This window comes from Alligator mississippiensis, chromosome 8, assembly GCF_030867095.1.
Source record: "Alligator mississippiensis isolate rAllMis1 chromosome 8, rAllMis1, whole genome shotgun sequence".
NCBI classification, from domain to species: domain Eukaryota; kingdom Metazoa; phylum Chordata; order Crocodylia; family Alligatoridae; genus Alligator; species Alligator mississippiensis.
In genome coordinates, this window is record NC_081831.1 from 40,220,055 (window position 1) to 40,242,846 (window position 22,792).

Consider the following 22,792-nt stretch of genomic DNA (forward strand, 5'->3'; position numbering starts at 1 on the left):
CGCGAGAGCTCGGGCCAGGCAGCCCTCGCGGGAGGGAGCCCAAGGCGTGAGCAGTGCAGCGCATGTGCACGCACGTCGGCGCAGACGCAGTGACCAGCAGCAATCGACATGAAGTAAGTAATGGCTGCGGCGGCGGCGCTGGGGTGGTTGCCGGGCGGGGTAGCGGTAGGGGCCGGGGCCGGGGCCGGGCGCCGCAGGGTTCCGTGGTGAGGGCGGGCGCGGCGGGATGCGGGGCCCTGACATGGAGCCGCTCACCCTGCCGCAGCGCCCTGACCAAGGTGAAGCTGATCAACGAGCTGAACGAGCGGGAGGCGGCGCTGGGCGTGCGCGAGGCGGTGTCGTGGCATGCGGAATACAAGGACAGCGCCTGGGTCTTCGTCGGTACGAACGTGCGTGATGCGAGCGGGGGGCCGGGCCGGGCCGGGCGGCCGAGGGCTGCTTCCGGGAAGAGGGGACTGCCCGAGGTTCCCAGTGCCTGCGGGCCGCTCCCGGTGTCCATCCCCCTCGGGCTCCACCTGGCGCTGTTGCTCACCTGCGGCCTCCGCCCTTCAGAGGGGAGCAGTCTCCTGGCTTCTGCACAGCAGAGTCGACCTCAGTGCACCAGGCTCTGGGTATACAAGTCCCTTAAGCAGCTACAGCCCCAGCACCCTAACTAGCTTGTCTGTCTCCCCAATCGTAATTCATCCAGTCCTCATATTTCCTCCCTCACCAGTGTCCCCTCCCGCTGTTCTTTTCCATTTCTTTTCAGTATAAACTTTTTCTGCCAACCCATTCCTAGCATCTGACAAAGCAGGTGGTTGCCTGTGAAAATTTGTGCCTCTCTGAACCAATTAGCACAGGGAGCAGAAAGCGGAGCAGCTATTTGCCTCTGTGTTGCCTTTCCCCTCCCTGATCTATCTGTTGCCACGTACACAAGGTTCCCATGCTATTGTTTCTGGGGTGTAGATTGTAGCTGTGTTATTCTAAGGACATGGGCAGACAGAGCTGTTCCTAGTGGTGTGTGAGGCCCAGAGCATATCAGCCTGGGCGGGTGGGGGGCTGGTGAGCAGCTGGAGGCGGTGGCAGCAGAGCCAGGGGTGCTCAGCTGCATGGCGGCCGCGGAGGGGCCTGTGCGGCACTGACTCCAGGGCCCCCCAAAGCGTGGGCTCTGGGGCGGTCACCCTGATTTGACCCCGCCCCTAAGGACGACGCTGTTGGCAGACAAGGTTCTTTGGGTAAAGGTAAATCCAATATCTTTTATTACACCAACTCACATAGCTGGAAAAATTCTTCTTAGCAAGCTTTCCGGCACAAACCCCTTCACCAGGCTGAGGAAGCATCTGCAGATGGTTTGTGCTCTTCCTGGATGGAGTGGTAAAGCAGCCAGAGGTCAGTATTTATCTCAGAAAACCAGTGAGTTAAAATATAAATTGAGTTGGTCAGCAGGTGAGACAAATGGGGCGGAGGGGAAGGGGGAATGAATTCCGAACCTATACAGAAAATTCTCAAACAATTGCAACCCATACTAGAAGGAGACCTAATTCTCAAAAAGATCTCATAACCACCCATCCTATCCTTTAAACAAGCACCAAACCTTGCCATCCTCATCACCAGAAGCAAGCTTCCTATGACCCTGTTGCCTTGTGGGGTCAGGCCAACTCTCAGGATCTCAATATTGCGCTGTTAGACAGGAGGGTGTGACACAATTGCACATGTACAAACACACAAATCAATTAGGTGTGTACATACACGCACACTACCAGCTCAGGCACATACACATCCAAACCAGCCTAGGCACATGCATACCTATCACCAAGTACATATACTATACACCCCAAAAGTTAGACACAGATCACTAATTTGTATATCATGCACACAATGACATATATACACACACACACACTCGCCAGTTCATACACATACAACCCACCTACACATACAGGTAAGTTCCTAATTTGGATGGTACAGTGTATATGTGTGTGCTTGGGGTACCTGGGATACTTGGGGGAAGGTTCAGGTGAGAGAGAGAGAGAGAATTAAAGTGTAGGGAGTGAAAGTTGCCAGAACCAGGATTATAACCAGTGGACTATAGAGAAGCTGGCTGAGGAACTGAGGCTTGGGTTTACTTAAGGTAGACTGGGGCTGGAAACTGAGGCAGACACCTGAGATATTGTGGGGGGGGGGAGATAAGTGGTGGCAAGGAGGAGACAGCCAGGAAAGAAACTGAGGCAGAAACCTGGTTGCTCAGGGGAAAAGGAAAAGACAGTGGAGATAAGACAGTGGCAAAGAAACAGGGGGTTTGGAGGCAGAGAGGAGCTCAGGACAGGTGTTGGAGGTGGCAGTGAGCCAGAAGCAGGAGAGGGAGAAATGAGAGAAGTTAGAGGGGTGAGGAGCAGAGATTGGAGCAGGGCCAAACCACAGTAAAGCAAAACCCAACTCAGGGGTCCAAATAACAGGTTTATTAAACAGACAACACACTACACAGCCCCATGAAGTTATTGGTTCACACACAAGAAACTCAGTGGAAGGTTTGGAGTCCAGGTGGGGAAGAAAAGCAGGGTCCAAGTCCTTGGTTGAAGAGAGGGTGGGCATGATAGCTACCTATCCAGGCTGGAAAGGGGTCTTTGTCCAGTAGGTGTTGTCCAGAGGGGGGTTGCCGGCAGGGTGAGTGGCATGGTGCTGGTTCAAATGGAGAGGGCGTCCCAAGGAGTCAGTCTTCACTGCCCCTTTTTATGGGGCAGACTACTTCTGATCTCCTGTGGGAGGGCCTGTCCAGGCAATGCCAGTCCTGTTCCAGAGGGCTCCAGGTGTTCTTACTGAGCATGTGCAGCCTGGCACAATGGTGGGTTGCCTCATCTTTTGTTTCTTGAATGCTGAGGGTGGTTCCAAGGGCTGGGTCCTTGGTCCAGGTATTGGTGTTGATGGTTCAGTCATTCAGGGGGAGCTATTTTTAGACCCACTGCCATTGTTTCTCAAGCACCCTCATTCATCCCCATTCATTCAGGAACCAAGTTACATAGGTGGGGTAGGTGTATGTCATGGGTTACACTACTGGGCCTGGGGACAGGATGGAGACTTGACAAACAAAATGGAAACTTGACATGACATATGCTAACTTACATATGTAGGCCTAAATCATATAGTACCAGTAAAACAGTAATATAGAACAGTAAAAATCAATATAAACATAATAATTATACAATATAAAGAAGTAGAAAAAACAAAACAAATAGAAGTTGCTTCCAAAATAAAATGCTGAAGCTTATCCTATGTCTTAGCTTGCTTATCTATAGGGAATAGAGAGGAAAAGAAAAAGTCAGAAATGGTTGGGGAAGGGGAGGGAATGCATTTTAAAAGGAAAAAAAAAGAAAAACGGGGGTTTTTGCTACAACCCAAAACACATCAAATGGATCCAGACCATGCTGGGGCAAGAAATGTAAAACCTGCCAGCACCTCTCCACCACCCCCTCAATAACTACACACCATAACAGAATCATCAACATTCCTGGATCTTACACCTGCACTTCCAGAAATGTAATATATTTCATCCAGTGTACCAAATGCCCTGATGGAAAATATGTAGGAGAAACCAAACAACAACCCTGCACCAGATTGAACACGCACCGTAAATCTATCAAAGACAAGAATACTTAGTTACCTGTGGGGGCACATTTCTTGCAAGAAAACCACTCTCTCTCCAGTCTCTCAGTTCTAATCCTCAAAGGGAATTTACAAAATACCTTTCACAGATGAGCCTATGAACTCCACTTCATCAATCTACTTCATGCAAAAATTCATGGACTAAATACTGGATTTATGACACATTATAACTTGCCTAACATCTGACTCCCCGGGTAAACCCTCCACTTTTTACCAGCTTTTTCATTCCCTCCTGTCTCTCATCCTTTGACTACAGCTACATTCCTTCCCCCCACCCCCTGTCTCACCTAGTGACCATCTCAATTTACATTTTAACTTGCTGGCTTTCTTGCATGAGTACTGGCTTCTGGCTGCTTTACCACTCCATCCAGGAAGAGCACAGACCTTCTGCAGATGCTTCCACAGCACAGACCTTCTGCAGATGCTTCCTCAGCCTGACAAAAGGTGTTTGTGCCCGAAAGCTTGCTAAGAAGAATTTTTCCAACTATTTGAGTTGGTCTAATAAAAGATATCAGATTTACCCAAAGAACCTTGTGTCCCATGCTACTGTGGCATTCATGCCATGGATTGGTCACCCCTTGTCTAACATCTCTATGCTTCCTTCTTTGCAGGAGGCCTCCCCTATGAGCTGACAGAAGGTGACATTATCTGTGTGTTCTCGCAGTAAGTGGAATTCCAGTTTTCTTTCTCAGAAAATTGATTAGGATTGTAGTTCTGTCTCCCTGATTTACAACCTGAGATTGTATAGGTTTCATAGACATTAGGGCAGGAAGGGACCTCAGAAGATCATTGAGTCCAGCCCCCTGCCCTGGGGGGCAGGAAGTCAGCTGGGGTCATAGGATCCCAGCAAGATAAACATCCAATTTTCTCTTGAAGGCGTTCAAAGAAAGTGCTTGAACCACCTCTGGTGGCAGGCTATTCCAGACCTTGGGGGCTCGGACAGTAAAGAAATTCTTCCTTATGTCCAGCCTGAAATGGTCTTGCAGGAGTTTATAACCGTTCAACCTTGTCGTCTCTTGGGGTGTTCTGGTGAACAAAAGTTCCCCCAGATCCTGGTGGACACCCTTAACAAACTTACAGGTAGCCACCAGATCGCCTCTGAGCCTGTGCTTTTCCAGGCTGAAGAGTCCCATAGCTCTCAGCCTGTCATAAGGTCTGTTTTCCTGACCTCTGATCATGTGCATGGCTCTCCTCTGGACTCTCTCAAGCTTCTCCACATCCTTTTTGAATTGTGGAGCCCAAAACTGGATGCAGTACTCCAGCTGTGGCCTCACCAAGGCCGAGTACAAGGGGAGAATGACGTCCTGGGATTTGCTTGAGAAGCATCTATGGATACAATCCAGCATTACTAGCTGCAGCATAACACTGAAGGCTCATGTTCATCTTGTGGTCAACCATGACCCCCAAGTCCCTTTCATCTGTAGTGCTAGCCAGCGTAGCACTGCTGAACCTATAAGGATGCTGCAGGTTTTTCCTCCCAAGGTGGAGAACCTTGCATTTTTTGGTGTTAAACACCATCAGGTTCTCCTCCGCCCATTTCCTGAGCCTGTCCAGGTCAGCCTGGATCACCCTCCTGTCCTCAGGTGTGGATGCTTTACCCCAAAGTTTGGTATCATCAGTGAACTTGGCCAGTCCGCTTCTGACTCCAATGTTTGAATCATTAATGAAGATGTTGAATAATATATGTCCAAGGACAGAGCCTTGAGGGACCCCCATGGTCCCTTAGGGCTTCACCAACAAGCCTTCTGAGCTTCTCAAAGTCAGCTTTCCTGAAGTCAAGGACTTTTGTATTGCTGACTGACTTTCCAGCTTTACAGTGGATGGTGAAGGTGATCAGCTCCTGGTCACTGTCACCCAGCTTCCCTTCAATCATTAGGTCGCTAATTAGGTCATCCCCAGTTGCCAGTACCAGGTCGAGCAGTGCTTTACGTCTCATTGGCTCATAGACTTGTCAGATAGAGGTCATTCACAGAAGAGTGGAAGCTTTGTGACCGCTTGGATTTGGCCGAGCACTCTTCCCATGAGATATCTGGGTAGTTGAAGTCTCTCATGGCAACCATGGACCTGGAGCATGCGGCCTCAGTCAGTTCCCTGGTGAACTCTTGGTCAAGCTCTTGACTTTGGGTGGGAGGTCTGTAGTAGACTCCCACCATTGTGTCCCCTGTGCTGTGTTCCCCACAGATTTTAACCCAGAGGGTCTCTAGTCGTCCACCCTGGTTGCCAATATTGGCTTTCTTTCTCTCTCCTTAACATAGCTACACCCCCGCCCCTTTTGTCCCCTCAATCTCTCCTGTACTGGGTATAGCCATCTATACCTGTGGGCCAGTCATGGGTAGAGTCCCACCAGGTCTCCGTTAGCCCTATGACATCGTAATTATTTATGTTAAGCAGGAGGACAAGTTCCTCCTGTTTATTCCCCAACCTCCTGGCATTCGTGTACAGGCAGGCAAGTGTCCCCTTGGGGGCTCTAGCCTTGCCTGCAGATTGTTCCAGGGCTGGGGCAGGGGTGGGTTCCCTTAAGTGCCTTGGCCTGCTGACTTTGCAAAGGGTGCTCAGCGGGCCAGCAGTGACAGTAGTCCCCCCGTAACAGGCTGGCATTCTACCTTGGTGCTGCAAGACATGGTGGACTTCACGTACTCCAACAATACAGGATAAATCAAGACATGGTGGGCTTCACCTACTCCAACAATACAGGATAAATCTTTAATATTGATTCTTTTCCTTCTCTGTTGAGGTTTCCCAATTAAATCTTCCATGGAATTGTCATTTTTCTCATCTTTGTCGTTTATACATATGCTTGGGGGGGAGCACTTTATGCTTTAGTTTGAGTGGCTCCAATTAAAGTGCCCAGAGTGTCATGTGTATCAGCGTCTCTGCACTGAAAAATGGCAGCAGGGACACTGATTCACGTGATGCTAGAGCCTGGTAATTACCACACTGCAGCAGACTCACTTAATTGCTAATTACAGTGTGTTGGAGTACCCTCGCTGCATGTGTATAGGTGCCCTTCGGTTCTAAGGCTATACACCCATGACTCTCAATTCTCTTTCTAGGTATGGGGAAATTGTGAACATTAATTTGGTGCGAGATAAGAAGACTGGAAAATCAAAAGGTTTCTGTTTTGTTTGCTATGAAGATCAGAGAAGTACCATTCTTGCAGTTGACAACTTTAATGGGATCAAGGTTGGTGTGTCAAAAAAAAGAGGACCTGCCTTTAAATAAAACTTTGCCTGTGCCTAAATTGACCACTGTTATCAGGCAGTTGTTTGATCTAAGGTTATGGCTTCCAGAGCTCCAGTTCATTTTCCCTCCATCTTTGTGGATGTTCAGGTAAAGAGATGCATAGCTTCCTCAGTGGCAAATTACAGCAGCATGTAATTTGACTTAAATGCAGTGCATCTGCATCACCTCCCTCCTGCTCATAGAGTGGAGAGCTCAAGCATTGGTTTACAGGGGTCTAGTCAGCTATCTTTTCATACGTGTGAGCAATTCACCCTCTGTGCAGAGAGTTGTCCTTCTCCCTAGGATGTCACCTGAGGCAATTGCAAGAGAGGGTTGCAAGCTTGGGGATCTCTCTGCAGCCACTATTTGGATGGGGCTACCAACAATGTCAGGATTTACCTGGCTCTCCCCTCAGATACAAGCAGATTTCTATGAAAGCATTTGTAAACATTTTGCAGATTAGGAGTCTTGGGCTGCTTAAGTTGGTTTTAGGAGTGCCTTCCTACCTATCCACCAGACAGCTGTGTGGTCATTACTCTGTGAAAGTAGAAGAGTCTTGAGCCTAGATTGGAAAGTATGGTCAAAGGCTGCGTAAGTTGGGGGATTTTCTCCACTTTGCTAACAATTTCTCTGTTCCTTTATATCTAGATAAAAGGAAGGACAATTCGGGTAGACCATGTTGCTAACTATCGCCCTCCGAAGGATAATGATGATATTGACAATGTCACAAAAGCCCTCCGGGAAAGAGGCTGTGGAGCTAAAACTCCTCCACCGACTTCATCTGACTCCTCAGAAGATGAGGTGCCTGTGCAAAGGCATAAAGGTAATGTATGTTCCTATGGGGACCCTAATCTTAAAAGGAGCGCTAGCAGGTGCTTCTCAGTTCAAAAGCTGAAAGAAGAAAGACAAGCAGATGTCCCTGTGATGTGCTGTAAAAAAGAACTGTAGTCTTAATCAATACTGTGGCTGCACTCCCCGCACCTTTTCAGACTGGACCATGCTGTGGGAGCCTCTGGGACCATTTTTTTAAAGTCCCCAAAGCACGTAAGAATCTCCCTTCTCTTCTCCTCCAGGCTTGGAGGCATGTTCCCTCTTCTCCCCTCCCTGCTACTGCTGATTTCCTTGGTGTCTGGCAGGTAGGGAAGCTTCTCTTGCTCACCAGTCAAACTGCCTGTAAGCTGGGCTCAGTTGGGACAACTGCTTCTGGGGGGACCAGGCAGATCGTGGAACCCACCCATTGCCACTGTTGCTGTCCTCTAACTGAGCCCAGCTCCTGTGCAGCGCTTCTGAAGCAGGTAGGAACAGCTCTGAAACTTCCCCTGCTTCCCATACAGGAGGGAAAGCAGCATCAGTGAGTTGGAGAAGGTGGGGTGGAGGGGATGCTCTGAGCATGGAGGAGGAGGTTGGCATTTTCACCTGCTTTAGGGAATTAGAGTCCCTGGCAGCTTCAAGGTGCAGTCTGTCTACATGGTGATGGGAGGGGGAGGCTGGGAGCAGAGATGCAGCCACCCCTGCAGCACAGGTTGTACCCCTCCTCTTTTAAATCCTGGATCCACTCCTGGTCTTAATGTCTAAATTGCCCCTTGCCATCTTGTGCAGGGTGTCCAGTAACCTTCATCCTGTTATTTGTGAATCTTCCTCACGCTTCTGTGCCCGAGAAGCTGCAATAGCTGCATTGTATGCTCTCCTTTCCTAGGAAGACCATCCTATGCACATAGCTTCTTGGCTGGCAGGCTGCAGACCTACTCTTGAGAGGTGTGGTGTTACCATGGGGGTAGGGGGAAGGGTTTTTTGTTTTTAAGTTTATTGGGTCATGTGTCTAGGTACAAGCAAGGGATGTCAAACATCCTGTGAGATTTTTAAGTCAAGACTAGATGTTGATAAGAGAGAGAGGATGTAGCTTAGCTGGTTTACCCCCACCAAATTATGTTTTCTGGCCTATGGTTTTATGCTACGCAGCAGGTAAGACTAGGTGGTCATAATGGTTTGTTCTGGCCTCGAAATCTGTGGGCCAGCAACTTAGGGAGAGAGCTCACAGGGAATGTGAAAAGGAGTGTGGTTTTGTGAAAAAGGAGTGATATCTGGTCACTTGGCACATTGAATTGGTGTCTTAGTGTGGGTTGGTCACTTCATTTTAGTTAGTTTATACTAGGGCTTTTCCTGAGCAGCAGCAGTTTAAAGGTTTATTTTCCCCCCTTCTTTTCTCAGTTGAGCATAATTAGAGGTGAGGCAGCCCCAAACTGTAAACCCTGACTTTCAGCAAATGCTGCCATTTAGTGAGAACCAGGTAAGAGGAGAATTTGGTGTGGTGCCTCAGTTCGGGAACTTCCTGCTACACCAGGAAGTGCCTGCTGTCTCACCTAGACTGCATCCTGGACAGTTTTCACACTTCTTGGACACTCTTATGTTCCCAGGAGGACTTACTCTTTCCAGTCATGTCAACTGTGTGACATCCTTCCAGAAATAAGGTGCTTGTTTTATTTGGAGGCATGCTGTATGTAAGAAAAATACAGTGAACTTACAGCAGAAGGGTGATCTGGATGATGAGAAAGTGATCCAGTAAAGAACTGCACCAAGAATTGAAAGGATTGTGCAAGTCAGCAATATATACACCTTAGGGAATTGTGCAATTATACACCCATACAATTTTGTGCATAAATGGCATGCCCATGAATAATTGCATACTTTTGCATAATTTAACTGTGGCAGTCTCTGTCCCTCCACCTTCATGGCTGCACGACTGGACAGCTGGGTAAGTGGAGTGGGGTGCTACTACCTGCAGTGGATGGGTGGGTGGATGTGGGGTTTGTGGGTGGGTATGGGCTGCACTCCATTGGGCCAGGCTGGCCAGCCAGCTCCGTGCCTTCACGTGGGGCTTCCAGCATGAAGCTGCTTGTGGAGGCATGGAGCCCACCCAGCTTGAAGATGTGTAGCTCTAGGTCCACACACCATCAGGTTGGGTCAGCTGGCTCTGCCTCAACATGGGGCTTCCAGCACTACAGCAGGAAGCAGCACGTGCAGGCACTGAGCCTGCCTAGCCTGATGATCCGTGGCTCCCACTTGCAGTGCTACGAGCCCCGTGTGCTGGCATGGAACCAGCCTGGTCTGGTCCAAAGGTGTGCACCAGTGAGCCATGCCAACTCCGTGCCAGCACATGCAGACCCTGGGACTCGGGCAGAGGTGCGTGCTGCCCAGGGCTCTGCCTACTACAGACAGCCATGAGCACTCCCAAGAGCCTGCTGCTGCTGAGCTGGCGGCAGTGGGTGCTATGCACCATATGGGGGGGGGGGCTCTATACCCCTTCACAATCCCCCCACAGACCTTACACCCCCAGATTCCACATACTCCCATACCCAGGCCCAACCACAAACCCCACACACACATCCACACCTTCACGAATCCCTACAAACCCCACACACACACCCATACTTCTTCACAAACCTTCCCACACCCCCCATATCCATCCACAAGCCCCACATACTCACACCTCCACAGATCATCTTACAAACCCCACACACATACCTACACCCCCCCACACCCACCCTACAACTATACAAAGTACCTGTACATATTTCTAAAGAATGCAAAACAGCCAATCGGTGCTGCAAGCATGGGGAAGCAGCGCAAAGGAGCGGACAGAGGGTGGGGGATCCGAGGCCAGCAGTGCTGGCTTCGGCTCTCCCACCTTGCTCCCTGCAAGAGGCAGAACAGTGGCAGCATGGGGTGTTAGGTGGCGGCATCCCATCCCAGCCCCCCTGTCATTCTTGACATACAATTGGCTAGTATTTAAGTAAAATAAAATGCTTCAACTCAAATTTGAAGTCAAGCCTGTGACATGGTGTATACTGGATATCTTTAAATCTAGGTATTCTTTTTCGGTATCACTATCTTTTTCAGATGACACTAGAATAGTAGTTTTAATTGGCTCATCTGAATGTCCATTTTAATTGTTTAGAGGCAGTTTCACTAGGGGTGCACCAATAGAGATTTTTCGGGCCAATACCGATGGCTGATTTTTAACGAGCCATATCGACTGATACTGATCTGATTGCTGATATGCGGCCCGGCAGCATGGAGAGCAACGAAGGGCTCATAAGTCTGTTGTGGGAAAAGGCAGGGGGGAAGGGGCATGGGGTGGCAGAGCAAGGCCCCCACAGTGAGGGAAGGAGTAGGGTTGGCAGTGATGCTAGGGGAAGGGCAGGCACTGCACAGCCAGGACAGGGTGCGGGGTGGGGTGTTGGACGAAGCTATGGTACGTCCAGGGGGTGGCTCCTGCTGTTGCATACACCCCAGAAGGGCATGGGGGAGTGTCCCCCTAGGATCTGCATGGGGCGAGGGTGGGCTGCAGGCTGGGGTCCGGGGCCGGTGCCAGTGCCAGGCTGTTCCTGGCAGAGAGTTTGGACCGGGGCTGTACTTGGGGTGGACGGTGGCACGATAGGGGGCATGGCTATAGTGAATTTTGGAGTAGCTGTAGTCCCCCTGCGCCCCCTCTTTCAGCACCGCTGTCACCTACCCTGAGCGCAGCCCTGGCCCAACCACCCACCAGGAAGAGCCCAGTGCTGCCTCCAGGCCCAGCCCACAGCAGCAGCCCGTCCTCATCCTGCGCACAGATCTGGGGGGCACATGCTCCCCATGGCTGCCCCGGGGTGCGTGTAGGGGCAGGAGCCGCTCCCCACTCCCCATGCCCCCTCCAGACAAGCTGCTCATGGCTCTGTCTCGCGCCCTACCCTGGCTGTGTAGTGTCTGCCCCTGTCCCAGCGCCAGCCCCGCGCTCTTCCTCATTGCAGGGGCCTCAATCAGCCCCACCATGCCCCTTCCCTCCCCCATCTACTCTGCCCCCACAACAGACTTATGAGCCCTTTGCTGCTTTCCAAGCTGCTGGGCTGTGCTCCTTGCTGCCTGCATGCTGCGCTGTGTCTAGGTGCATGCAATGGGACAATTATCAGCGACATTATCAGCCAAAATAGCTGATTGCCGATAATGTCAATTTTCATAGATTCATAGAATGTAAGGCCGGAAGGGACCTTGAAAGATCATTGGGTCCAGCCCCCCTGCACCAAGCAGGAAAGATAACTGGAGGACAGGTGACCCCAGCAAGGTGACTGTCTAGTTTCCTCTTGAAGATTTCCAGGGTAGGTGATTGCACCACCTCTGGATGGAGCTTATTCCACAGTCTGGACACCCTGACTGAAGCTTTTCCTAATTTTGAACCTGAATTGGTCTTCCAGGAGTTTGTGGCCATTACTCCTAGTTTTCCCCTCAGGTGCCCTGGTGAGCAGTTGCTCACCAAGTCCTTGATGTACTTCCCTAGCGTAGCAGTAAGCTGCTACCAGGTCCCCTCTCAGCCTTGTTTTCCTCAGGCCCCATTATAGAAAGGATGAAGGCAAATTGGAGAGCGTCCAGCAGAGGGCAGCAAAAATGGTGAGAGGGCTGGGGGATGACTTAATGAGGAAAGACTGAGGGAACTGGGCTTATTTAGTTTAGAGAAGAGAAGACAGGGAGGATTTAATAGCAGCCTGCAACTACCTGAAGTGGGGTTTGAAAGAGGATGGAGCAATAAACTATTCTCAGTGGCGGCAGATGACAAAACAAGGAACAGCGGTCTCAGGTTACAGCAAGGTAAGTTTAGGTTAGATATTAGAAAGAATTTTCTCACTAGGAGGGTAGTAAAACACTGTAACATGTTACCCAGGGAGGTGGTGGAAGGTCCATCCTTGAAGGTTTTCCAAACCTAGCTAGACAAAGCTTTGACTGGGATGATCTAGTTGGGACTAGTCCTGCTTTGAGCAGGGGGTTGGGCTATATGACCTCCAGAGGTCCCTTCCAACCCTAACTTTATGATTTTAAAAGACAAAGGAAGTTTGCAGGTTATTTCAATACCTATTTAAAGGCATATAGGAAATCAAAATTGGCCTCATAGGTACCGATATATCGACATTTATTAATCTCATTAATCATGGGCTGCCATTTTTAAAGATGGTGATCAAATGTCAATATTAGGAAAGTGACCCCCCAGGCTAAATTTCTTCCTTCACACCTCAGTTATGAATTTAAAAAAATAAAATGGATCCCTCCCCAAAACACATGGGTTTGTTTTATATATATATATATATATATAATATATATGAACGACAGGACTAGGAGCAGAGTGCAGTGTTAATTCTCTCTCTACTACTGTTGACATGGTTGCAGCAACAAAAGGGTTAACAGTACAGCATTTGCCTGGAGGGCCAGTGAGCTGGTTGAGGGTGAGTAAGCTGCTGCATCTAGTCAGCTTTTAGCCCTGACTCTGGAAAAAATGTCTTGTTTTCCATGTTCTGCCTTCCTAAACAAGGTATGTATCCTATGATATACAAGACAAAGGACAGTAGAGGAAGGGGAAGCATAGCGGTGGACACGACAGGATTAAGAACAAGTAAATTTTTCGTGAATATGACAATAAAAAAGCTGAATAAATGAGTGTAGTGTTGACATCTCAGCTTCCCCATCTGCCAGCCAGTGACCTTGGGGAAGTTTATAGATTGCAATATATATGCTAGTTTATAATTCATCTTGAAACCTAGCCCTCCTTTTGAATTATTTTTTTGCTTCTGGTTTAAACACATGCTGATAGAATGTAACTTCATATTTCTTTTGAAAATAGTATGTTAAGGAAGCAGTATAGTAACACCTCTAGCCACCTGCTTGGTTATAGCTGGTGGTAATGAGCCAAGTCAAAATGTGCTGATATGGTCTAGGCATTAGGGGTGCAGGCAGTATGATCACAGAAGAAGGAGCAAGAACTGCCTGGTTGGAGCAGGAATGGTGTTAGGGTGCTTGAAAGGGCAGGAGGGGAAAAGCTAACTTAGCTGGAAGTCAGGGTGGCATGAGTGGGCAGGAGCTTCCTTGGGCAGGAGGTTAGAAGGTTCTGGTGGGGGGAGGAGGAGGAAGAGGTATGTGAAGTGTGATGGGTGTGGGTGGTGTGCGGAAGTACTTGCTGTTCACAAGAATCACTTTCATTTCAGATAAAGAGAAACGCAAAAGAGAACGGAAGAAGGAAAGAAAGGGCATGCCAGCCCCAAAGAGGATCCTGCCTGCCAAAGAGCCACTTCCTAAAGTCCGGATTAAAAAGGAGAAGGAAGATCCTGCCTATAACCATTATGACAACTCCTGTCAGCAGGCCTGCAATGAGCCTGAACAGAAACACGCCACTAGGACACGCTGTGAAGAGGAGCACGAGCACAAGCAGAGACATGCGAGAGCCACAGACAGAGAAGGGGATAAGAGCCATGAAGAACAGAGGAGTCTAAGCAGGAAGGAGGAGTGGGCGAGAGAGAAGAACAGGAAGGTGGAAAGCCCTGGCAGTAGACAAGAGGAACATCCTGAGGGCTCTAGATCTAGAGACCAATGGGAGAGTAGCACCAGAGATCGACACTCCTGGCACAGAGAGTTGTCTAGCTCGAGGGACTCCAGCCACTACTGATCTGCCTGGCCTGCAGCATAAAACTGAGAAGTGCTTCAAATTGACAGTGCTCATGCCGTAATAGCAATGCGATCACCTAGCAATGGAAAATGGGAGGTTTAATGGTGGGCCTACCCCCAAGCCTACACAGCTAAGCATCTCTTGCTCAGTTCCATAGGTGTATGTTCCCATTAAGATGTAGTTGCATGGTTCCCCATTTTCAGTCAGCTTCAGAACTCTGTTCCTTGTTCCTTTCTCCATGGTCTAGAAAGCCAGGACCTTACCACCTCCTGTTGCCTTAGTTGGAGGTCGGGGCTGGGCTCTGGGGTGCACTCACTTGTCACAGTCTAGCTGTCATTAATACCACATGGCATTTAGTGAAGATTCTTGGGTGTGTGAGTCTTCTCCAGCCACTGCACTGTATTGTAAAGGTGATCAGCAGAGACTGTTGGCATATGTAGTTTCGGAAGGAGCCCATGTCACCATCTAATTGATTTCCTAAGTTGAAACAAGTGGCTGTGGCATGTGTCTCTTCTCTGATCCTTACAACTTGAATTGCTCTGACACCAGGAGCAATTGCAGTGGGTTTACTCTAGTGGAGCAACCCAAGAGGTGTAGTGTCAAATTGGGATGGCTCATTTCTTTAAATATCACTTAATACTTTTTTTCCCTCCAGATCCATGGTGGCATCACCAGTACTAGTGACAAACAGAGGTTCCCTTTCCTTGCAATTGGCAACAAGACTCATTCTTTTACATCGTATTTTAGGAGTAATAAAGCAGCTTTAACTAAATGACTAGCTTGGGTCATTCATTCCTTGGCACTGTCAGATTGGGGCTGCTTGGCAATTTTTGAATACTGTGTTTTTCTGTAGGTTTGTGTAACTATATGACTTTAAAGAGGCAGTTTGGTAGGTTGTAGGCAAGAAAGGGGTATGACAGTTTCAGGTAGGCATCAAGTTACCAACACTTGAGCTGTTTGCAAGAGCTGTCAGGAAATTCTCTCTCCAACCCTTTACAGAGCTTGCCAGGTCAGTTTGTTATGGGGTTGTGGGTAGGACCCAAGCTTAGGAAGTCAAGCAAAAAAAAAACTTTGGTTAGATTTGAAAGACAGCTTCTCAAGGCTCAGGGGGAAGGGAGGTTGAGTTAAAGGATATAAAATGAAGTCTCCACCCCAAGAAGTGGTTAAGATAGGCTGCCTAGGATTCTAGGTTTGTATACCTTTTACTGTCTTACAGTCCTTTTTTTCTTCCTTTCCTTCACTGTTCTGTATTAAGATTAAATCTTCTTCACTGTTAAGATTAAATAATTCCTTGGTATAAGGTGGCTGTGTATTCACTACTGGTCATAACTTCACAAAGGGAGGAACGTGTAGGCGGTGGAAAGCTGGGGTTAACGGAACTTAGCCCTTGCAAACTACTGCATCCAGTTCTGGGTGCTGCACTTCAGGAGGGATGTGGCCAGCATCAAGAAGGTTCAGAGGAGGGCTACTCGCATGATCAGGGGACAGCAGGAAAGACCCTACGAGGAGAGGCTACTGGACCTGAACCTGTTCAGCCTTCACAAGAGAAGGCTAAGAGGGGACCTGATGGCCGTCTGTAAACTTACCAAGGGGGACTAGTGGGGAATGGGAGAGACCCTGTTCCCCCGAGCACTATTGGGAGTAACAAGAAATAATGGCCACAAGTTGATTAAGAGTTCAGGCTAGACATCAGGAGGCACTACTTCACAGTCAGGATGGCCAGGATCTGGAAACAGTTTCCAAGGGAACTGGTGCTGGCTCCTACCTTAGGGGTCTTTAAAAGGAGGCTTGATAATTACCTAGCTGGGGTCATAGATTCATAGATGTTAGGGTTGGAAGGGACCTCAATAGATCATCGAGTCCGACCCCCTGCATAGGCAGGAAAGAGTGCTGGGTCTAGATGACCCCAGCTAGATGCATATCCAACCCCCTCTTGAAGACCCCCAGGGTAGGGGAGAGCACCACCTCCCTTGGGAGCCCATTCCAGACCTTGGCCACTCTAACTGTGAAGAAGTTCTTCCTAATGTCCAGTCTAAATCTGCTCTGCTAGCTTGTGGCCATTATTTCTTGTGACCCCCGGGGGCGCCTTGGTGAACAAAACCTCTCCAATTCCCTTCTGTGCCCCTGTGATGAACTTACAGGCAGCCACAAGGTCACTTCTCAACCTTCTCTTGCGGAGGCTGAAAAGGTCCAGGTTCTCTAGTCTCTCCTCATAGGGCTTGGTCTGCAGGCCTTTAACCATACGAGTGGCCCTTCTCTGGACCCTCTCCAGGTTATCCGCATCCCTCTTGAAGTGCGGTGCCCAGAATTGCATGCAGTACTCCAACTGTTGCCTGACCAGCGCCCGATAGAGGGGAAGTATCACCTCTTTGGATCTATTCGTCATGCATCTGCTGATGCACGATAAAGTGCCATTAGCTTTTCTGATGGCTTCATCACACTGCTGACTCATGTTCATCTTGGAGTCCGCTAGGACTCCAAGATCCCTTTCCACTTCCGTGCCACCCAGCAGGTCATTCCCTAGGCAGTAGGTGTGCTGGACATTTTTCCTCCCTAGGTGCAGCACTTTGCATTTCTCCTTGTTGAACTGCATTCTGTTGTTTTCTGCCCACTTGTCCAACCTGTCCAGGTCTGCTTGCAGCTGTTCCCTGCCCTTCGGCGTGTCCACTTCTCCCCACGGCTTTGTGTCATCCGCAAACTTGGACAGAGTACACTTCACTCCCTCGTCCAAGTCACTGATGAAGACATTAAAGAGTATCGGTCCAAGGACCGAGCACTGCAGGACCCCACTGCCCACACCCTTCCAGGTCAAAACCGACCCATCCACCACGACTCTCTGGGTGCGACCCTCTAGCCAATTTGCCACCCACCAGACTGTGTAGTCATCCAAGTCACAGCCTCTTAACTTGTTCATCAGTATGGGGTGGGATACCATATCGAAGGCCTTCCTGAAGTCTAAGTATACGACATCCACCCCTACTCCTGTATCCATGCGTTTTGTAACCTGGTCATAAAAAGAGACTAGATTAGTCAGGCATGATCTGCCTGCTACAAACCCGTGCTGGTTTCCCCTCAGCATAATTTGTCCTGCCGGGCTCTCGCAAATGTGAGCCTTGATAATTTTTTCAAAGACTTTGCCTAGGATGGAGGTGAGACTGACTGGCCTATAGTTGCCCAGGTTCTCCTTCCTCCCCTTCTTGAAAATGGGGACCACATTGGCCCTTTTCCAGTCCTCTGGGACTTGGCCCGTGTGCCACGAGTGTTCAAATATTCCCGCCAGTGGCTGTGCAACGACGTCAGCCAGTGCCTTCAGCACCCTCGGATGGAGCTCATCCGGGCCTGCCGACTTAAAGGCATCCAGTTCCTCCAAGTGACTCTGCACCATCTCAGGGTCTACGCATGGTAGTCTGGTGCCTTTCTGCTGCCTCTCTACAACCCCAGTGAGAGGCCTGTCTTGCCCCTCTCTTAGGAACACTGAGGCAAAGAACTCGTTGAGTTCAGCCTTGTCCCCCCTGTCCGTCACCAATTGCTTCTGCCCATTTAGTAGGGGTCCTATTCCTTCCTGGGCCTTCTTTTTACTCCCTATATATCTAAAAAACAATTTCTTGTTATCCTTTACTTGGGATGCCATCCTCAGCTCCATGGTAGCTTTGGCCCTTCTAACTGCCTCCCTACAAGCGCGAGCAGAGGAGAGGGTCATATGAGTCCAGTATTTATTTCTGCCCAGGGCAGGGGGTCAGACTTGATGATCTGCTCAGGTCCCTTCCGACCCTACATCTGAACCTATGAACTAATTGTGTGGTGTCTGGCGACAGCAGCAGCACCATGACGTAACTGTCCTACAGAGCCTAGCACTGCTTGACACCACCTCCATGCTCTGCTACCACAGCACTGTGCCCAATGCCCTTGCTGCGCGCTCCCCTGCTGCCGGCGTGCACCGGCCCTGCAACAGCCATCAGCCCTCCCAACAAATAACATTTTCTCCTGCCACTACCGGTCATTATTCTGAACCCAGACAGACCTGCTGGGTAAGCAAAGTGGTGCTGTAGCCTTTAACCTTGCATAACTGCCAGATTCTGCTTCCAGGAGAGGTAAAGACTCAAAGGTGAAGACCTGGAGGCTCCAAGCTTGAGGCAGAAGCCAGATCTAAGCTGCTTCCTGCCCCAGGCTGAGGTAGCTTGTTTGGCAGAGGAGGGTCTCTCAGCCAGGGGAGCAAAGGGGAAATTGTGGGGTGGTGTAGGGGAATGGGGGACAGTGGGGGGGAGGGAAGCAAGGGGAACACTGTACAGTCTGCCTCTCCCCACCACTTGCAGCTGCCTTCCCCCACTTACCTTTGGCTGTGGCTCCCCCAGCCCCAACCCAACCCTGCTCAATTGGGTGCTGCCTCTGTTTCTCTGTGGTCGGGGGTCAGATGCTGCTGCCTGCCCTGGAGGAACAGATCTGCAGCAGAAGATAAGGGTGAGGGGGGGCACAAATAGTAAGGGGACAGGCATGGGGGGGGCAAGGGGCAGGGATCTGGCCCCTTGCCCCCTGCCACTGCTTTTCCTGCCACAGCAATGGGGGGGCATACATTTAAGATGACCTTCCACTAATTACAATTTTCCACATATGGAATCTAACAGTTTTTCCATGTATAGACTCTAATGTGGGGGTGGGGGGGGTGTCATAAATTTGAAGTAATCTTGGATGTGAGGAAATATGGTAATAATGTAACTATGGAAACAATCCAAAATCCCTGGAGTCACTTGGGACCAATGGATCACCAACAATGAGATCCTTGAAAGGACCAGCCTACTGTCTATGTAGACTATGCTGGACACGCAGTCTTCACTGGCTGGGACACGTGGAATTCATGCCTCAAGATCACCTGCTGAAGCGTGTGCTGTATGGCCAACTCAATTGCCTGCTATGCAGAGGAAGGCCAAAGCTTTGATACAACGACAAGGTCAAGCAAGATCTCAAAAAGTTCAGCATTCCCACTGGCAACTGGGAGAACCTTGCCCACAATCACTCAGCCTGGAGAAGCTGGGTCAAGGCTCGTGCATTCACCATGGAGAGCCATCAGAGAGCCCAGGCCGAGGCCTACAGGTGAGCCAGGAATCAGTGTGCTTCAACCTCCATCTGATAGGTGGACCTGTAGCCCCTGTGGGCTACAGGTCCCATACTACTGCCAAGCACCACTGACTGAATTCATCACATCTCTCATCTGTCAAGGTGTTGGATGACCATAGTAACTATGGAAACATACATTTTGCATAATGATTTTAGTAGGAATGGATATGAGGGAGAGCTTATGGCCAATGAAAATTTTCTGGTGTTTTATTGTTAAAACTAAACCTTTCGTGATTTAACCCCACAATGTACCATTAAATCCAACAGAATAGAGGAGATACTCCAAGTACCAAGTGTGGGTGAGGTCTGAAAAGTATGGAAGTTGGCCTGTAGTTCTTGGCACTGGGTGTATGACACAGATACCTTGTTCTGGGTGGACCTAAACCCTTAGACTAACCAGAAACTCCATTCAATAATCAGCAAATTTTATTGATACACAGTGATAGCAGATAAGTATAATGCAGACAAAGCTAATAAAATAACTGACCCCAGTTCTATATCTACCAGTCCTAGAGCTGTCAGAGGGAAGGTATGTCTTGCCAGTATGTGAGCTTAACTTTGAAGTTCCTTCTTGAATGTCAGATGTCACCAGCCTAGAGGTTAAAAGCCAAGGCTCTCCCCTACCAGTGGAGTGGGTGAGATGGGTTGGTGGCGTGCTCTTTGTCCATGGTAGCCTCAGGGACCTTTTGCTGCTCTGAAATCCCTCTTGTGTTCTTTCTGTCTTCTGATGACTCTTCATTTGTGGGCATCATTGATTGGTTTCCCAGTGGTCATCATATTGTCCACGTTCTGTCCTGTCAGCATATTCTTTTGTTCCAACAAACCCATCACATGCACACATCTTTATTTGGTTATTTACTGGTCTCCTAATTTAGTCTGTCTGCCAAAGCTGGAACTCCCAAGGGCTCTGCAGTTGGGCACTGTGATCTGCTGCCAATGCTGTAGAGTCCCTTATCTCTGGGTACACTGTTCATGTTCTGGAATAGTGTGGTACATGTCTTCAGTTTCCCAGCCTGTGTGTCTCCTGGCTTCAGACACAGTGAGCCTTGAAGGAACCTTTGTCATAAACAGGCTTTTAGAAATCAATTAACCTTTGGTGTTCCCTTGGACCATTGTTCTAATGCAATATCTACTTTACCTACAAGCCAGTTCCTAGAAGCAAACCTCTAAATATAATTTTCTAGCCATCAGTATTGTTTTCAAAGTCCTGGGGATGTGGAATGGCACAAGAAAAGCTTGTCCTTACAGTTGGGGGAGTGACTGGGGATTTGTCTTGTGGGTTTTGACTAGTTGCTGGACATGGCTTGGGTGTGTGCCATAAATGAGCATAGGAAAAGCATTCTTCACAGAGGTGTAACAAGAAGGTTCTGCAGCCTGGATGGCACTTCTGTTTTTGTGCCCTAAGTTAGCATTTGGGTCATGTACTCTGGTTGCTCACCTGCAGTTATGCTGCTGATTATCCAGTAAGTTGGTCTCTTTCTCCCTTTTATCCAAAATCTTGTCCTGAAAGTCCTCTTCTGTAGCTCTGTTTCCTTAACTGCTTCCTCTTTCTCATCCTGGAATATGAAATTCTTTCCTCCATCCCTATTTTTGACACTACTGATCTTATGACTGCATTCCTGCTCCAGGTTTGTCAGGTATTCACAATTGCTACATGATGCTGTGTCCATTTCTACAGATTACACTAATAGTGAAGGACATTAGAGCAATGGTTTTCAAATTTCCTAAAGTCATGGAACCATCTCGTATCACCTGTGCCATAGAACCCCTACCCCTGGCTCCACAGCCTGTGTGAGCTGACAGAGCCAGGTTACTCAGCTTGGCAATGACAGAGTTTCATCTCCCAGCCTGTTCTGCCATTATCCCCCATCTCTTTGCAGAACCCTTTGTGGAATCAGAAAAAATATATGCCTTAAACTTTGATTATTTTAGTTATAAGATGACATAACCGCTTTGTGTAGAATTGCTGGCTCGGTACAGTAGAACAGATAAGGGCAAGTGTTTGTTCTTTGTAACTCTTCTGCAAATGCTTCGCTCACCGCGGCCTTGAAGGTAGAAAAAAAAAAAAGTATGTACAAAGTAGATTTCCAGGTGCAAGAAGGAGGTTTGTGAACTAACCCTACCTCCCCCATAATTCCCATCCTGATAACAGCAAAGAAATAATGAAGTAATATTATAGCCGCTTTTCATGCTAATTTCACTATATGATCACGTGAGTTGTAAGCGACTGTTAAAAAGTATATAAGCCTCCTGATTTTGCTCTTGGGGGGGGACCCCTTCCAAGTGCTTGGGAAATCCATGTCACTTTGGAACTCCCCCTACAGCTGTAGTTTCTTTTGAATAAAAGCTTCTGCTGACCTGACCCAAAAGTACTCTGTGTGTGTTTCCACAACACCTTGATGACATCACTAGGGGCCTACCAAATTCACAATTTTTGCAGAAACCATGAATTTTATAGGTCACTCATGAAAAACCTGGTCCTGGCAAAAAAGCTGGAAAATGGCTAGGAAGTGGGGGCAGGAAGGTGGGGAAGGGAGTTGCAAATAGAGGTGGGATACCCTGGCATTCTGAAGTTGGGAGGGGAGGGAGGAAGAAGATTTTTTTGCTGCAGAGGCAGTGCCCCCCCCCAATGATTCTGGCTGAGGTGGCCTGGAAGTCCTGCCTCTCTCCAAGATTGACAGAGCCACCTGTCAATCTCCAGGGAGGGGTGGGATTTTTGAGGGCCCTCAGCCAATCAGAAGTGTGTGTGGGCGGGGGTGGGGAGGAGGCACTGCCATGACAATGGTGACTGGAGCCATGCTCCGACCATTAAATTGGGGGCAGCCCTCACAAATTAGGTAGGTCCCTATCTCCTACAGAACCCCAGGGTTCCATGGAACAGCCTGAACTCAAACCACTGGTCTAAAGCAATGATTGGTAACTTTATTAGGCTGTGGGATGGAATGATCCTGCTTTGGTCAGAGGGGGAGGATGGGGACTAGGACCAAGACAAAATTTGCTGGGACATGGTCAGTAACCAGGAGAAGGGCGAGAAGACTATATGAAATGGGCCTGCAGAACTTGTGCAAATCAAGCATATGCTTGGGCCAAAGCCAGTGAAGAAAGCTCAGCTTCCTTTGTGGCCAGCAATGATTCAAAAGTTATTTGGGTGCAATGGAGAGGTATAAGGCAGAGGTGGGCAAGTGGGGTGAAGAGCCCGCAGCCCTGGACCCTGGGAGGGAATTTTCAGGAGGTCTTGGTCAGCAACCAAGAAGAAAGCCTCTGCACTTGTGGCCAGCAACAATCCTCTAATTACACGTCCATAATATGCTCATTAGCAAACAGGGCCAGCAACCCAGAGGAGGGCTAGAATAATAT

The 22,792-nt window shown here is 49.0% G+C and overlaps 1 protein-coding gene across 2 annotated transcripts; it reads left to right on the forward strand.

Annotated features, from left to right (window-relative positions):
• Positions 1-15,623, forward strand: RBMX2 (RNA binding motif protein X-linked 2). 2 transcript variants are annotated; one of them, XM_019487950.2, is made up of 6 exons: positions 1-113; positions 266-389; positions 4,251-4,302; positions 6,693-6,822; positions 7,510-7,684; positions 13,866-15,623. In XM_019487950.2, exons 1-6 carry the CDS (start codon positions 63-65, stop codon positions 14,321-14,323), a joined length of 990 nt encoding a protein of 329 aa, XP_019343495.1. In that variant the 5' UTR covers positions 1-62; the 3' UTR covers positions 14,324-15,623. The 2 variants fall into 2 exon arrangements, with proteins under 2 accessions (XP_019343495.1, XP_006259908.1); XM_006259846.4 differs by having other exon boundaries at positions 10-113; positions 266-381.
• The last annotated feature ends 7,169 nt before the right edge of the window (positions 15,624-22,792 follow it).